General features: G+C 45.2%; 3 protein-coding genes across 3 annotated transcripts in view; 1 reads left to right on the forward strand and 2 right to left on the reverse strand.

The window, feature by feature from the left end:
• The first annotated feature begins 2,041 nt into the window (after positions 1-2,041).
• On the forward strand, positions 2,042-3,797 carry LOC111953818 (putative claudin-24). Its single transcript, XM_023973327.2, has one exon. It carries the CDS (start codon positions 2,069-2,071, stop codon positions 2,750-2,752), a length of 684 nt encoding a protein of 227 aa, XP_023829095.1. The 5' UTR covers positions 2,042-2,068; the 3' UTR covers positions 2,753-3,797.
• Positions 3,798-7,744: 3,947 nt separating this feature from the next.
• Positions 7,745-10,678, reverse strand: LOC111953294 (claudin-34). Its single transcript, XM_023972478.2, has 2 exons — positions 10,443-10,678; positions 7,745-9,727 (listed from the first exon to the last, which is right to left on the reverse strand). Exon 2 carries the CDS (start codon positions 9,418-9,420, stop codon positions 8,641-8,643), a length of 780 nt encoding a protein of 259 aa, XP_023828246.1. The 5' UTR covers positions 9,421-9,727; positions 10,443-10,678; the 3' UTR covers positions 7,745-8,640.
• A 91-nt stretch (positions 10,679-10,769) lies between these two features.
• LOC112067859 (protein Shroom2) overlaps positions 10,770-16,881 on the reverse strand; it is a 27,323-nt gene continuing 21,211 nt past the window's right edge. The window contains exons 4-8 of the mRNA XM_024134634.2: positions 16,189-16,879; positions 14,851-15,441; positions 13,813-13,993; positions 12,944-13,216; positions 10,770-12,616 (exon numbers count right to left, since the gene is read on the reverse strand). Coding sequence (XP_023990402.2) covers positions 12,344-12,616; positions 12,944-13,216; positions 13,813-13,993; positions 14,851-15,441; positions 16,189-16,879 — 2,009 coding nt within the window. The 3' untranslated portion in view covers positions 10,770-12,343. The remainder of the gene's footprint in view (positions 12,617-12,943; positions 13,217-13,812; positions 13,994-14,850; positions 15,442-16,188; positions 16,880-16,881) is intronic.

Here is a 16,881-nt window from a genome sequence, read left to right on the forward strand (position 1 = left end):
GTTAGGTTGTCACCAGCCAAACCTGTTCAGAAAATAGAGAGAAGACGTCATAAATGTATGCTTCCCACAATGCATTTGCTCAACCTGTCAACGCACGAAGGTGGAATTGTGAGTAGTGAAATGGTGACACCTTGTGGCTGAAATAAATAAATAAATATTTTAATCCGTTTATTCATCTCAGTGCATAGGCTACTGTTCACTCAGAGAGACCACCAGACGACTAAACCGCCTCTATAAAGAGGGTTATTTGTGTACTATTGTGTGTTGAAAATGTTTGTTCTTCTCTCCTTGACATGGCCTGCATATTCAGCCTCCTACTTGGGTCGCAAGCTCTGTATGTCAGAGATCTGATACAGGAAAAAGGAATGTATATCACCGGATACTGTTCCAAATCAAATAAATGCACCACTTTGAGTACCTCTGTATAGTAAAACAATCACTTGATTTCTTTAAAATAGCATTTCATAAACAGGCTATTGAATGTATTTGATCAATTCAGAGTCTCCTAAATCTATAGATGACATGTCAATGCCKAAGTAGCAGCATAGCTTGTTTTGTCTTTTTAGTTGACATAGCAACCAAAGAATCTGATGTCTTCTCCCATTACCATCAGCCTTATTTTAAAAGGTACACACAGTCAGTTTTATTCTTATTTAATCTCATCTCCCTGGCAACACTCCATGAGGCCCCACAGTTTCTAAAGAGACCAAGCTAGTAGTGAGAGAAAATAGCATTTTCACCGTGTGTGTGTGTGTGCGTGCGTGTGTTCAGTGGCGTCATGCCCATAAATGGCACATTAACCATCTCCAACGTCGTTAAAGGGAATTTATCAGTACGTCCAACCGGCCTCACAAGCACAGACCACGTGTAACCACGCCAGCCCAGGAACTCCATATCCAGCTTCTTCACCTGCGGGATCGTCTGAGACCAGCCACCCGGACAGTTGATGAAACTGATGAGTATTTCTGTCTGTAATAAAGCCATTTTTGTGAGGGAAAACTCATTCTGATTGCCTCGGCCTGGCTCCCCAGTGGGTGGGCCTGGCTTCCAAGTGGATGGGCCTATGCCCTCCCAGGACAACCATGGCTACGCCCCTGCCCAGTCATGTGAAATCCATAGATTAGGGCCTAATGAATTCATTTGAATTGACTCATTTCCTTATATGAACAGTAAAATCGATGAAATTGTTGCATGTTACGTTTACAWTTTTGTTCAGTATCACTTGATCAAGTTGTAGCCTATTGATTCCTTCTTGATGAATAAATCAAAACGAAAATCTTTTGTTGTTTCTCTGTAATATAATATTTTTGACATAGAATTAGGCATTATGATTATGGCTCTAGATTGCAGGGAAAGGTTCTTTCAGGTGTTTGAAAAATGCAAAATTCTTCCAGAGGAGAATCATTATGCCTCCCTCCATTATGCCCCCACTATCCCCCCATCCTCACGACACCCCTGTGTGTGTGTGTGTGTGTGTGTGTGTGTGTGTGTGTGTGTGTGTGTGTGTGTGTGTGTGTGTGTGTGTAAATCAGTATTTTTATAACATCCTGTCTGCATTTTAAAAGCATCCTGCGTTAGGCTACAACCTCCTCACTGTGTGTGTGGAAATGGACATCACCATAGATCTGAATGATGCTGTTGTTCAATGCGTCTGACTCTCACTCAGTCACTCTCTCCTGACCACTGAGCAAAGCAGTGGCTGAAGCAAGCCTGCAAGGGGAGGACAACATGTCATCAAGCCGCTACCTTCCTCCTCTCAACTGCAGATGATGCGTGCATGTGAGTGAGCTACTGATCATTTGAATAAGTTATTCCCTCCCAGCCCATGCTGGTAGTAGTAAACCCTAATTGGGCGTACAGTCTTTTGAACAAATTGAGCCTCGATAGGAACCTACTGGCCGTAGCTTCCTCTTGCTTCAACTGGCTGCAGTTCAGAAAGACAGGAGCAGAGAGAAGCAGTCGGGAGCCCTGGCTGCAGCTGACTGTGGCACAGAGAGACAGGGGGAGCAGGCAGCTCGGGAGCCAGAGCTGAGCTGAGCCAGAGAGTGGCCACTCAGTGGGCAGCACTATGGATCCGGGGGTGTGCGCTATGGAACTCCTCGGGGTCTTCTTCTCTATTGGTGCCTGGATCTGCTCACTGGCCACCACCATCATGTCCACCTGGCTGACCCTGTCCACCGACCTGCTGCCCGCGGAGAGCTACGAGCTGGGCCTGTGGGAGACATGTGTGGTGCAGGACCTTGGAATTCTGGAGTGCAGACCCTATGACAGTCTCCTCGGCCTCCCTCCGGACATCAAACTAGCCCGGATCCTCATGTGTGTAACAGTGGCCACAGGCCTCCTGGGTCTCCTGCTAGCCATTCCTGGAATCTACTGGATCAACAGCTGCAACCAGGGGTCTGAGGGGTTGAGGGTGAAGAGATTGATGAAGATGCTGGGGGGGATATTGTGCTTGGTCGCAGGGACACTGGGTCTCATACCTGTGTCTTACATCGCTCACCTGACGGTCATGCGGTTCTTCGATGAGGCCGTGCCGGCCATTGTGCCGCGCTGGGAGTTTGGGGATGCCCTGTTCTGTGGCTGGACGGCGGGGTTTCTACACCTGGTGGCTGGCTCTCTGCTGGTCACCTCCTGCGTGTGCCTTCAAGAGGAGCCCTGCATCTTACAAATGCCTATACCGCTACAGAGAAGACAGACACACGTACACACTACCAATACCCCACATAGGAAGAGGTCCATGGAATATGTTTGATGAGTTATTGAGAAGTGAGAGCAGTATTCTCAGTAGCCTCTGCCGTTTCTCTATCGATGGTGAATAAAACACTGCTTATTTAAAGCTTTTTCATGCTTATTTACATTAGCTATAGTTATTGAGTACTCTTGCTGGGACAAATCTTTCTCCATATACTGAGACAGAATTTGCACACAATGCTGGTACTTATTTCAATCACTCAAACAGGGTTTTGTGCATGTCATGTTTGCAAAAATATCACCTACATTTATCAAACAGAAATTCTTTATGGAACCAAAGAGACTACAGCATTTAAAGCTGCCATTTCTTCCTAATATGTCGCTGTGCCTGCTGTTGGTACTGTGTAAGAGATAGTGTGCAATGGTGCCAGATAATTTGCTGACAAGCAGTATGTTGTCTGTGAAATGACTGTAAACTATTCTGACCAAGGTTGATTATTCTGTATGTCAATGTCAATGATTGTCTTGGATATCATATCTTATCGCAATACTGTACAAACTATTTTTTTTACAGCATCATTATTGTCCAATAACTACATGAAGCCAGTTTGAATGGAGCTGGTTTCTCACTAGCAAGGCCATAAAAAATGTATCCCTTCTTATAGCCTTAGCCTACACAGTTACTCAATCAACAACGCATTACAGGAATAATTAATCATACAAATTGTAAATAGAACAAAGAGAAAAAGTATAACATATTGTAGAAAGCAAATAATCATTCATGTCAGGAATGTACTAAGTATTTGGGAATGTGTGTTTTAAATGGTTAAATATAAGGACTTGATTGCAACAACTTGACAAGACAATGACTTCATGGATATTTCAGGATCTGATTGTATTTGTTTCATTTCTGCTGAAATTTCCACTATACATTCTCTCTAGTTAGAGGCCAATATTACTGATTTACCACAGACATATCATATATATATATATATATATATTATATTGTATATTGCTCTGTTGTGGTTTTCTGACTCTGAATTGATCAGACATTATAGTGCCACAAGGCTACATGTCCATTATCAGTTATATCCATAGTGTGGAGAAATCTGTACATAAAAAAAGTTGATATCAAATAAAGAAAAAACCTGACAAAAACCTGACCATGATTCATTCCTAAGATCACAAACCACTTGCTTGTGTTACATAAGCGCAAAACTGTTGCTAGACAACGACGAGGAAGTGAGTTTAAGTAAGGTGAGGTGACAGACCAAGTCCAGTGGAAACGGAGCTTAAGTCTAATTCCTGCTGATTTCGGTCTTGGCTCCTGGGCTAAGCTGTAGTTAATGAACATCATAATAATGATACGTAATGTGAGGAATGTCAGATTTCCTGGACATCGCCCATTACACACAAGCTTGCTCAGGCAGGTCATGTTCTTATACTTCCTTTAAAAAATTTAATTTCTCCTTTATTTATTTAGCCAGGTGAGATATGAATCTCTTTCTCAAGGGTTCCCTACATGGCCAAGCGGAAACAACAGCCGTAAAATYCTTCCTGTCTATTTCAATGCTATAATTTAATCTCCAAATGAGACCATATTCCTTATGRAGTGCATTACTTTTGACCAGGACCCATAGGGAGCTGGTCAAAAGGACTGCACTATTTAGGGAATAGGGCACCATTTGGGACACGCACTTGCTTCTGAGTGCGCTCTGCTACAGCTCCTGTCAGGTCTTCACATTACGAGACCCCGCCTGGACTTTGAAATGKTCGGACTGCTCCCCACCGCCTCCTGTGTCCATGTTGTCATCTGAAAGATTCCATTGTTGTCCCCTCACAATGGAAGTCATTATAGCTTCCTATGTTAATCGCTTGATCCATCATAGGCAGTGGTTGGTCCTACATCAGAGAAACACATGGAGCCAACCACTATATGTTAAACAGCTCTGTTGTCACATGTCACTTTGAAACACAATGGAAGGGAACATTCGAAACCATTCTATCCTACCTCAATCTCACAGTCACAGAAAACCACAACAGCTCTGTTGTACAGTGCTGGTACAGTTATGCTCTTTTCTCAGCAGATTGTGAAATGCCTTGTGGGATACGTCTATCGCTTGGTGGTTAATGATTAGGGTCAGGGTGGTTAGGGTTATCACTACTGACGATTAGGGTTTGGGTTAAGGACAGGTTAGGTTCTGGATTTGGGTCTGGATCAATGAAGTTCAATGAGTTGTATCGATCTATTCCTTCACTATCAACTTTACTGTAACAACTTTAGTATTGTTACAGACTCATTTACAAAAAAATTGTACTGGATGTACAATCTTACACCCTATTTCGCAACCAAGAATCCTTCACTCATGCTGCCAAACATATCCACGTAAACTGACRATCCTACCGATCCTRGACTTCGGCGATGTCATTTACAAAATAGCCTCCAACACTCTACTCAGCAAATTGGATGCGGTCTATCACAGTGCCATCCGTTTTYTCACCAAAGCCCCATGTACTACCCACCACTGCGACCTGTATGCTCTCGTTGGCTGGCCCTCGCTTCATATTCGTCGCCAAACCCACTGGCTCCAGGTCATCTATAAGTCTTTGCTAGGTAAAGCCCCACCTTATCTCAGCTCACTGGTCACCATAGCAACACCCACCCATAGCACGCACTCCAGCAGGTATATTTCACTGGTCACCCCCAAAGCCTTTGGCCACCTTTCCTTCCAGTTCTCTGCTGCCAATGACTGGAACGAACTGCAAGTCACTGAAGCTGGAGACTCATATCTCCCTCACTAACTTTAAGCATCAGCAGTCAGAGCAGCTTACAGATCACTGCACCTGTACGCAGCCCATCTGTAAATAGCCCACCCAACTACCTAATTTCCATATTATTATTATTTTTGCTCCTTTGCACCCCAGTATCTCTACTTGCACATTCATCTTCTMCACATCTATCACTRCAGTGTAAATTGCAATTATTTCACCACTATGGCCTATTTATTGCCTTACCTCCCTAATCTTACTTCATTTGCACACACTGTATATAGACATTTATATTGTGTTATTGACTGTACATTTGTTTATTCCATGTGTAACTCTGTTGTTTTTTATTTTACCTTTATTTAACTAGGCAAGTCAGTTAAGAACAAATTCTTATTTACAATGACGGCCTAGGAACTGAACAAGGAACTGCCGCCTTGTTCAGCGGCAGAATGACAGATTTTACCTTGTCAGCTCGGGGATTCAATCTAACAGCCTTCCGGTTACTGGCCCAACACTCTAACCACTAGGCTACCTGCCGCCCCGTTGTCTGTGTCACACTGCTTTGCTTTATCTTGGCCAGGTCGCAGTTGTAAACGAGAACTTGTTCTCAACTGGCCTACCTGGTTAAATAAGTTAAACAAAGGTGAAATAAAATATATACTTTTTTAAATGTAATATTTCCCCCCCTGAAACATTATGCTGAAGGCAATAAGGAGGAGATAACACAATGAAATCAATGCCCTGAGGACAATAACTGAGAACTTCAATGCCACGGCGAGTGATTACACAACAATGGGAAATCCAGAACATGTTACACAACATCTACAAAACAATAAACCTGTCATCACCTTTCAACCTTCTACCTTAATGCCTGAGATTTACGTCAGCCAACAGCACTATGCCACGTAGTTATGATGTAGTAACTCTATGCTAAATACAGACTAGGCCAGGGCTCTCTTCCTGGACAGCTACTGTCTCGTAGGTTTTCACTCCAACCCTAATCTAGCGCACCTGGTTCTAATAATTAGCCGGTTGATAAGCTGAACCTGGTTAATTACAGCTGGGGTTGGAGCAAACACCTACAGGAGGGTAGCTCTCCYGGAACAGGGTTGGAGAGCCCTGGACTAGAGACTAAACCCACAGTCCGGTCCTTTAATATCCTCATTCTGCCCATGATGAGAGTGTGTCCTGCCCACTATAAAGTCCTCTGCATCCTCTAGCCAGACCACAACCAATCCTCTCAATGAGTTGAGTTCCTCTGCAAACAAAAAAAAGTATTGGACCCCTGATGGAAAAAGCTATTTTGTTCCCTCCCAACACAGTGTGCTGTCCACWGGATCTGACTGTTCTGACTTTCAGCCAGAGTAACAAMCCCCACTGTGATTGTCCTTACTCCGGCTTTGAGAGGTCTGGTCAAGGYCTCATATGCCCTGCCACTGCCAGTCTCAGCCTCCTCCCCTGCACTGTTCACATGAACGGGGCCCAAATGAGAAATAGAGGCTCCACAATACACATCACTTCTTCTTGGCCACTGGTGTCTTCATTTTTGGGACCGTAGTTAACAAGGACATTACGTAAATTTGTCAAAGCAAAAAAAAAAACGGAATAAAAACCTTTAAAATCCGCGAAAAAGAGCAATGAATGAACACATTTGGGGAAAAAAATCGAATCCCTTCCTCTTTTGTAGCACAATCAAATGGATTATATGATTTTGTGGGACTGCGACTGTCAAAACACCTACGACTGTTTCTGCCAGAGCCAATATTTGACTTTAACATGATAACACCTTACYGCCCCTAACGGAAGCCTCGTTACCAGGAAACAATGTGATCTATGTGGTCTAATACGGGCAGACAGTGGGTGTGTTCCTAATTGCACCCTTTTCCTTTTATAGTGCACTACATTTGGTCTCTGGTCAAAAGTAGTGCACTATATAGGGAATAGGGTGCCATTTGGGACGAAGCCAGTAACTACCCAGCATTCACCAGTCAGTGGGGGAGGTCTACAGAGTGCAGACTGCAAGGCACAGTCAGGGATAGAGGATAATTGAGGTCCTTGCCMTGCTGTCTAAAACCAGAATGAGGAACAATCCTGTTGCTAATCCACATCAAAACAAATACAGTGTGTGATAAAATTCTATTGATTAAAACATTGTCTSTTTTAAATCACATGATTTATCACAACAAATTCTGATTGAATTGTGTATAATATTGTTCCTGYATGTCAAGAGCCCTTAAAAGTTGAAGAACACAGTTTCAATATGATCAAATAAACAGAAACGGTACAAATTTTGCATCATTTACAAAGAAATACATCCAACGGCATCAGCAATACAAGTATGAAATGTAAAAACATTTAATGTAATCAGTTTTTAAACTCCCTTTGGAGTTATTGCAAGGCAATGACTAAAGACAGGRGTGTTGCAAGCATGTCCTCAAAAGAGAGAGAAAGCGCGTGTCTTTGTGTACCCTCCCAATTACTGCTACTCTACAGTAGCAGTATTAACTCAATACAACACAAACACACTGAAATACTCTGACTATAAAATGAAGGTGCTTTTTTTATTATCAACTATAGCACAATCATTAGGTACAAGAATGTTACGAATCAATGTATYATCATGTAATCTGACATATTTTAAAGGGGCAATCTGCAGTTCAAACAATAACAAAGTGGTTACCCCACCACCGTTTTGGTAAACAGCTGGAGGGACGGGGCTGGAGAAACTTAAGCATTCGCAAATTCATAGACAGAAGTATGGATACGAGGACTGACCATCCAGGATACCAAAATTATAGTCTTAACCACATTGACGCTATACAGTGTTTGTTTACAATTACTTTGTTTACAAACAATGGAGTTAAAAAAGCTTATATTTGGGGTTCTGATGGGTATAACAGTCAAACTAAACTCATGACGCATTTCTAAGTTATATTCTTCAAGAATCAAATGGGTGTACACTGAGTATACAAAACACTAAGAACTCCTGCTCTTTCCATGACAGACTGACTAGGTGAATCAAAGGTGAAAGCTATGATACCTTATTGATGTCACTTGTTCAGAGGTGGGGGGGGGGGGTTCTCATACTAACCATATAGTTGCATCAAATGGCTATTCCTTTATGTCACATCAAATACAACATTGGATATGGTCAACTCATATGTCAGAAACAAACTAATATCACAAGTGCTCATCAGAGTGGAAGGCAGGATTGTCCCTGGCCTGAGAGTTATTCAGACTATCCCTACCGTGTCCCACAGACCCAGGGGACAATGTCCCAACACTTGACCCATCAAAGTGTCTCGCCTCTGGACAAGGCGGCTCCACTCTGGGTCCTACCTTGACAGGGAACCTGTAGAAGATGAAGATAACTCCACTGACGATCATCATGAACGACCCTATGATCCCGACCCCGATACCTGCCCCCGCGTTCTGGGTCACAGGTGCAGGGGGCATGTGGAAGTTCGACGGGAACGCAATCGTTTGATTGGTCACCACCGAGTTCAGGTTCCACAGGAGAGGTATGAGAAAACACACAGCGGACAACAAGCAGAGAGTACCAGCCACCGCGAACGCACAGCGGATAGGCGTCTGCTTCTCCAGGCCGAAATAGACGTTCCTGAGTGCGAAGACGGCGGCGGCGTTCCCACAGAACCCCACGACCAGCCCTATTAGAGTGAGCACCTGGGCCGTGGCGACCTCCGGGGGCGTGAAGGCGTCCGACAGCGCCATATTCTGACAATACATGACCCTGAACCCAGAGGTCACGAGTGTATGGCTATAGAAACACACCCTCCAGATTCCGACCCAGGCCACTCCTGAGGTGATGAAGGTCAAGTCGGCCACCTGCCAGACCCTCCACTGGATGAGTCCAAGGGTCACCGCGGTAAGGACCCAACCCACGGCGCTCAACCACAGGCTGACGAACTGAGGGTGAGCCGTGTGAACCAGGTATGCCATATAACACACAGAGAGCCTCACCTTAAACGGACAGCCAAGATAATCCACCGACAGTTCTCTTAGTCTGCCTACAGACAAACAACATCTTCCGATCAGATGAACTGAAGCCCCATCATCTCAGTCAGAGCTCATCTCAGAYAGCTGCCGTGCTGAATGAACAGCGGTCGATCTTCTTAAAGGTCCTGTTTCTCACCCMCAGGCTCCAGTCTCACACCTCATATTAAGGAAGAGGCTTGGATACGTCGTCGTTTTCCCCCAGATCCYGTCCTGCTGTCTCTAGGTTGGAAAACAAAGCAACTGCTGCCCTCTGAGAGAAAAAAACAAAACATGAATGTGGTGAGAGCAGGCAGCTAACAACACACCTGTGAATGTGAAGAGCCTCAACACAATACATATTTGAGGAGGAAAGACAAAACAGAGAGAACAATGACTGAATGGCTATGGCAACTGGTGCCATGACAAAGTCTACAAACAGGGAAATTACAATGGGGATTAAATGCAACGGATAGGGACACATGAACTAGATGTTGTCAATAGGCTCTATGTCCCAATTTGGACTACCTCAAAAGGCTGTGGTATGGTTTATTGCATGCCACAACGCAACACAATCAACATGTGGGAGAATAAAGAATAATGAACGTGGGAGAATAAAACTTAAACTTAAAAATGCCATAACTGAGGTTGTTGTTAAAATGATCAAATTAGTTCAAAGACACATGCAGTAACCAAGAACAGCATGTGAACACATTGATTGAATAAGACAGTGGGTTAAAGCATATAGCATACTTCTAGAGAACCTTGACAAATGTCATTAAAACAACATAATCCCAATGGCTACATCGAGCACCTAAGTATCACTATGGAAATCTAGCAATTTGTTGTTTGCCTTGTCTGAAAATTGCCTTTATAAATCAACCGTATGACATAAAGACCGACAGAGCACGCTAGATCGATAATCAAACACACAGGATGTGGTGATAAAATCGAAATACAAACTGATATCTGACAAAACAACACATTACCTCTTAGTTCTGACAGGTTAGTAGTGATGAGAGCTACAGATCAACAGTCAGTGTGCCGGACCGGTCATCAATCGTCCTGTATTCGTACCGCTGTAAACAAGACAAGACCGACACTTCCTCATCTTGTACTACATAAAGTCACAGTCATAACATCTCTGTGAATGATTGACTCTTCTATTGCTATTCACCAGAAAGAGGAAAGGGAAGGTGGGGCTAATTAACCAATCCTACATCAGGCCACACTTAAAACCCTGCCATTTCTTAGCTTAGTCATTGTCGTTATGGCCACTGGCCAATTGGGTAATAAGGTCACAAATACCAAGACCGTCAGAGTCATTCTGTTTATTGTCTTCAAATTGATGTGAGAGTACAATGCATGCATGTATGGTTATACAAAGTATGGACATACAAATCCTTTAGTGTTCAGTGGCAGACGCCCAGGCACAACGTCAGGTTGAGACAGGTCCCTAAACATGGGAATTCTGGGACAATAAAGTGCTAATTCAATCTTTGATTTTAAGATCCCTTTGTTGGTCAAATCGCACCTTCCGCTTTTAACCCAACTCTTCCAAAAGAAAGAAACTGCCATTCAAAATACACATACATGTTTTGGAGAGGTGCAGGGGTCTGCCACACTGGGCACCTGTTGTTGTGGGAGGGGGGGGTTAAGTCCCTTGCTCAAGGGCACAATAGCATGCAATGGCATCTAGGATTTGATAGCAGGAACCRTCCGGTTACCAGCTCACTTCCTGACAGATTTTTTKTTGCTGGGCCCGGGACTCGCATGAGCAATCCTCCGGTTCCTGGCTCGCCTCTGTACCTGCTGCTCACAACGGATTTCAAATGTTTAATTACCTTTTTATACTTTTGGAATTWAAAAAAAAAGACCCAGCACAGGGGTAAAAAAATAAACATTGTTAAGGAATACCATACTAATGTATGGGTAGTGGGGCCTGAGAACAAGATTGGTTGAAAACATACACATCTATGTTGTAGCTATTAGTGGTGTGTGTAGTATGATATGTCCCGTTGGGCAAATATGAAAATAACTTTAGACTTCTGAACCAAACCAGCACTGTCCCATTGAGGAAAAACCCTGTTAATGATCTAATTATAAAACCTATACTTCACAATAAGAATATATATCATTTGTATTGTAATTAACTACAACGTAGGTTTATAGGTGAGTTTACCTGAAATGTCAAGTCATCTGTAAATATTTTAAAAGGCTACAATAAATTACTAAAAAAAAKAACATCTTCCATCACGCCTTATATTAAACAGAGACGCTCCGCCTCGTCTTGGGAATCATTTGAGAGCATAGCCCTCACCATGAGGCCTCACCAACATCCCTGAATCAAACACATTTAGCAAAGCAAGTTTCATCGATCTTAATGAATTTCTTRTAAGGAGCTACTTTAAATCCAGAAACAGGGTGTTTCTTCAGCACAGAAAAACAGCTCCTGTCTGTTCTGTGGAACTGAAATGTAACAGGCTTCAAGAAGTCAGTCAACTACAACAAAAAGCACACAGAAAATCCATCATATCCAAGTCCAACAGCGCCTCTCTGAGGCTCTCTAGTGGCCAGTCTGTGTCAGTACACCACATCACCTCTGTGTGGCCATTGTCAGAAGGAAAAGTCTAAACGAGATCCTTGGAACGTCCCAACTCTGACGTTACCCTCTTGAAGTTGAAAGGTAAAGGTTAAGGTTAGGTAAGGGTTAAGGTTAGGATAAGGGTTAAGGGTTAAGGTTAGGGTAAGGGTTAAGGTTAGGGTAAGGGTTAGGGTAAGGGTTAAGGTTAGGGTTAAGGTTAGGGTTAAGGTTAGGGTTAAGGTAAGGGTTAAGGTAAGGGTTAAGGGTTAAGGACGTCCCAAGCATTTCGGATTGCACTAAGCATCGTCAGAACAGCAGCCTTTGCTCCAACAATAAACTATCCAGCAGACATTTCAGCTGCTCCTCTCCAAGTTTGATCTTGTCTTCCAGCTTGCGCTGCTCGATGATGAGGGCTGACTTCATCTTGACAAAGTGCTGGTAGTCTGCCAGGCTCTCGTGGCTGAGGTGAGCAGCCATGATGCTGTAAACCAGGCGCTCCCGCCGGTCAAGGTTCTCCTTGAGCTCTTTGGCGTCTTCATGTTGTCTGATCAACAACTTCCTCTTCTCTGACAGGGTGCGCTGAGAGATGGAGGGCAAACAGAGGGTGCAGATCAGTAAGAGGGATACTAACAAATGCAGGGAAGCAGTTATGATGGAATCAGTCGAACAACTTCCTGATTAACTTACAGTACACACATCAATTAACGTTGAACATGAATATTGTAAGTTGGTAAATGCAAACATCCCTTTAGGCTGGTTTGTAATACCACTATAGCTCTGAGCTAATGAGGATGAGTGTTAACCATCTAATCCTGCCTCACGAGTAGTGTGGGGAGTGAGCTATGTCCTGCCTTAACCTTCACCCTAGCCCCTACCCCCCACCCTAGCCCCTACCCTAGCCCCTACCTTCTCTTCTGGTGTGGTGTCTTCCTCCAGACTGTTGAGAGCGTTCTCCACCCTGGCCAGTCGGCCGGACAGGGACAGCAGCAAACTGACCACCTTGTCCAGATCTCCCACGAACATCCTGAACTTGTCCAGCTCGTTGGGCTTGCAGACCTTCTGCACCATGGCCTCCACCTCGTCCCCCAGAGAGTTGTTATCGTGGACGTCCTCCTGAAGGCTCTCCCTGGCCTCGCGCAGCACCTGCAGCTTCTTACCCAGGCTGTCAATCAGCTCTTGCTGTGGGGAGAAAGACAGGGACAGACAAGGAGATGACATTGGAGAGAGCCATTTCACAAACTGAATAGTACTTGGGGAACTATTCCTTAAATCCTGGAGAGCTGCAGAACGGCAGGTTTTTGTCTTGGCTCAGCAGTGAACCACATTCAGCCAATCAAAGTGTTGAAGATCAGTTGAATCGGGTATGACGATGCTACACTTGGGGAAAATCTGCAGTCCTGTGACTCGCCGMGAGCAGGATTGATGATCAGTGATTGATATGGCATGAAACAGTCAGTAATAATAATGTTTCATTGTCACATACACCAGATGGGTGCAGTGAAATGTGTTGTTTTAGAGTAGGGCTCTTCAACCTTGTTCCTGGAGAGACACCGTCCTGTAGGTTCCTACTCCAACCCTAATCTCGATTCCATAATTAGCTTGTTGATGAGCTGAATCAGGTTAGTTACAACGGGGGTTGGAGCAAAAACCTACAGGAGGAGGGTAGCTCTCCAGGAACAGGGTTGGAGCAAAAACCTACAGGAGGCTAGTTCTCCAGGAACAGGGTTGGAGAAACTGGTTTTACAAGGTCAGTATACTACGCTGTGTCTCTGTACCTTCTTGCTGGCCAGGTTGATGTCCAGTTCGTCCTCCGAGTCTTGCTCCAGCTCCTCCAGCTCGTCCTCCTGCATGTCCTTCATCTTGTTGAGCAGCTCAGCCTTGGGGGCAGACGTACTGTAGTAAGAGGAGCTGGTCACCAGGGACCCTGTGGCAGCAGACATGCCCTCCTCCTCTCTCCTGGAAGGGATAGAGACCGAAAGCAGAGGGTTATTTAACCAATAAGGCCCAAGGATGTGTGGTATATGGCCAATATACCACGCCTAAGGGCTGTTCTTAAGCACAGCACGAAGCGGAGTGCCTGTATACAGCCCTTAGCTGTGGTATATTGGCCATATACTTCAGAGGTGCCTTATTGCTATTATAAACCGGTTACCAACATAAATATAAAAGTTGTTTTGCGTCATTATTATCTGATATACACACACGCCTGGAATGCTGTTGTAGCCAATCAGCATCCAGGACCCAAACTACCCGGTTTTTAATTCGTACTGTATATTCCCTATGTAGTGCAATACTATTGAGAAGAAAGCAGGCAATAGGATGTCACGTGAAATGCAGGAGGTGATCGCTCAATATCGATGGGCCAGAGCAACTCCTACACTTCTAAGATCTCAGAGAGGTCGGTTCAAATTGCAGGTAAAATGGAAGGTTTATGCCCCTCCAATGTATTCAGTTGTAGTCTGTGATTCAATATACTGCCAACAAGGGGCATCTGTGTTAAGACAGCCACAGTCTATGGGTTGATCAGTGTTTATAATTGGACTAARGTGTTTTTGTCATGTATACATTTCCCTCTACACATCCTCTCAATGGGAAGAAACATTAACACCCCATAATGTGTTTTTTAACTCATCTGAACAAATACCTCTGAAGTGGGAGAGGAAGTCAGTCTGATAAAAACGRAAWWAKKAKAAAAATACACAGKACSATGTGTGATTATCTAGATMATGTTATGACTACCAGTAAATGCCAAGTTCATTTGTTCATAAATGTTATATTTCTGGACTGSCAGATCCCARTCCCAGTCAGCTCACCMGTCATCCATMCCCCTGGGCGGCAATCCCTGTTTGGGGGAGACTTTCTTCCTCTGGTGCCCCCCATCCAAGATCTGCTCCCCCTGGGGGAAGATCCCCTCCATCAGATCCATGGTGGTCTTCATCTTACTCTGGTCCAAGATGTCCACCAGGGACTTATCCTTGTCCATGATGTCTCTGGCCAGCTCCTCTCTCTTCACATCCTCCTCCGAGTTACTCTTCTGAGGCTGCTGGGGACCCATGGTGGAGGTACCGGAGGGTCCGTTGGTCTGAGACTGCCCAGGGGACAGGGCCTCTTCTGGGGCTACAGTGAGGGTTGGSTCCCTGGGGGGACTCTGGGGCCCATGGCGTGTGTAGGGTGTGTAGGCACGGAACAGGGAGTAGGGCTGCGGCTCAGGGGAGGGCAGGCTGGTCGGTAGGGGCGGGGGAAGGTTGGGCCCCTCTGAAACTCCAGGGGCCCTATTTTTCTCGCTGTGCAGCAGGTACTGGCGGCTCTCCCTCTCTGTGGTGCTCTCAGCATGGACGATCTTCACAGGGACCTTCTTCCCTACATTGCTCATCTCCATCACAGTGTTCGTCCTGTTCTCTGGCCTGTAGAGACAACAGTAGCTAGTCTTAACTTACAGTTATCCAATGTATTATGAGAAAAATGTGTGAAATGTTGTCACTTAAAAATGGCACAACTAATGTTATGAACACATTCTTTAGCCTTTAGTCTACTTTACAGCTCAGTTTACTGAAACTGAAATAGGATTTTATGTCAGGAGTGAGTCACATTAACCACATCTACAATATACAAGCTTACAGTCCATGTTACTGTCTGACAGTGGACAGGTTGAGTCAATGATAATTACAGGGATGGAACGGCGCCGCCGACTGAAAGGTCATGCAGTCAGTCAATCATATGACCAAATCAAATTACAGCCTTCTGTCTCCGGGCTTAATGTTAATGCCCTGGCTACTGTGGCAGAAATACTGTATGTGCCCCAATGCTGAGCAGCTGAAACCAAATCATTGGGAAATGGATCATAGGAAAACTAAACCATTGCATTCTGGTCTGTGGCACATCATACCATGTAATTCCAAATAATCTTCCATAGCCTCCTCTATCAATGTGCTGCTACTACGATAAAGAAATGAGACTTCAAATCGAGCTGCCTCACGCTACAGAATCAGGAGATAGGCTCCTGCAACTAGGTGCCGTTCTGGCTCGGACAAGGCTTACTGTAAGTAAAGCAACACAACAGTCCCCAGTTAGTTACGTAAGGCTGTACAGTAGTTTGAAGGGGAGCTGAGGAGACGGGCATAAGAACGCTAGTTAAGCTGCTTAGCGCTTACCTGCTCTGGGCTTCATCCTGCATAGACACAGAGACAGGGGGCTGGTCCGTCAGCCTCTGTGGAGCAAACTGAGGAGAGGGAGAACGAGTCCCACCTGAGGAGGGAACCGTCAGACTGGCAGGCTGGTAGGAGAAAAAAGGAGAGTGGGAAGAGGGGGAGGGTGGCGGCTCTAGTGTTGAATCAGCTGCTCCCTCCTCCGTGTCCAGTCCAGCGGGTCTCCCGGGGGAGGGAGAGGGGAGCTGGGTGGAGCCCAAGGAGCAGGCTTGGTTTGGGGCAGGATCCAGCTCTGTGCCATGGGGGGAGCAGCAGCTGCTGGATGATGGTTCAGCCTGATGGGTGCAAGGGCCAGGCAGGAATTCCTGGGAAGATAGTCCGTAGGAGGAGGATGTGGTTGAGGAGGTTTCCAGGCCTAGGAGAGCCCAATGTGGCATGATGATGAGGCCTGTATTCTGGGGCTTGGGAGCGGGCGTTGGAGGTGGTAGTGGTTGCTCAGACACAGAGCTGTGGGTGTGGTTGGAGGGGTACGGGGGGAGAGCGGGGAGGTTGTGGGCGGGGTCCGCAGAGTCACYTTTGTATCTGTGGTCYGAGGGGTGAGGGAGAGGGAGGGGGGTGGCCACGTCTCTGCTGCTGTGTGGCTCTGTGTCGGTCAGTCTTGGAATAGACGGTTGTGGAGGCTGTGGGAAGTGGTCGAGC

The sequence above is a fragment of the Salvelinus sp. IW2-2015 genome, linkage group LG27, assembly GCF_002910315.2.
Source record: "Salvelinus sp. IW2-2015 linkage group LG27, ASM291031v2, whole genome shotgun sequence".
Classification (NCBI taxonomy): Eukaryota; Metazoa; Chordata; class Actinopteri; order Salmoniformes; family Salmonidae; genus Salvelinus; species Salvelinus sp. IW2-2015.

What these genes read in the sequence shown, in the direction of transcription:
- LOC111953818 (XM_023973327.2), top strand. Translation starts at nt 2,069, where the DNA reads ATGGATCCGGGGGTGTGCGCTATGGAACTCCTCGGGGTCTTCTTCTCT.
- LOC111953294 (XM_023972478.2), bottom strand. Translation starts at nt 9,420, where the DNA reads ATGGCATACCTGGTTCACACGGCTCACCCTCAGTTCGTCAGCCTGTGG.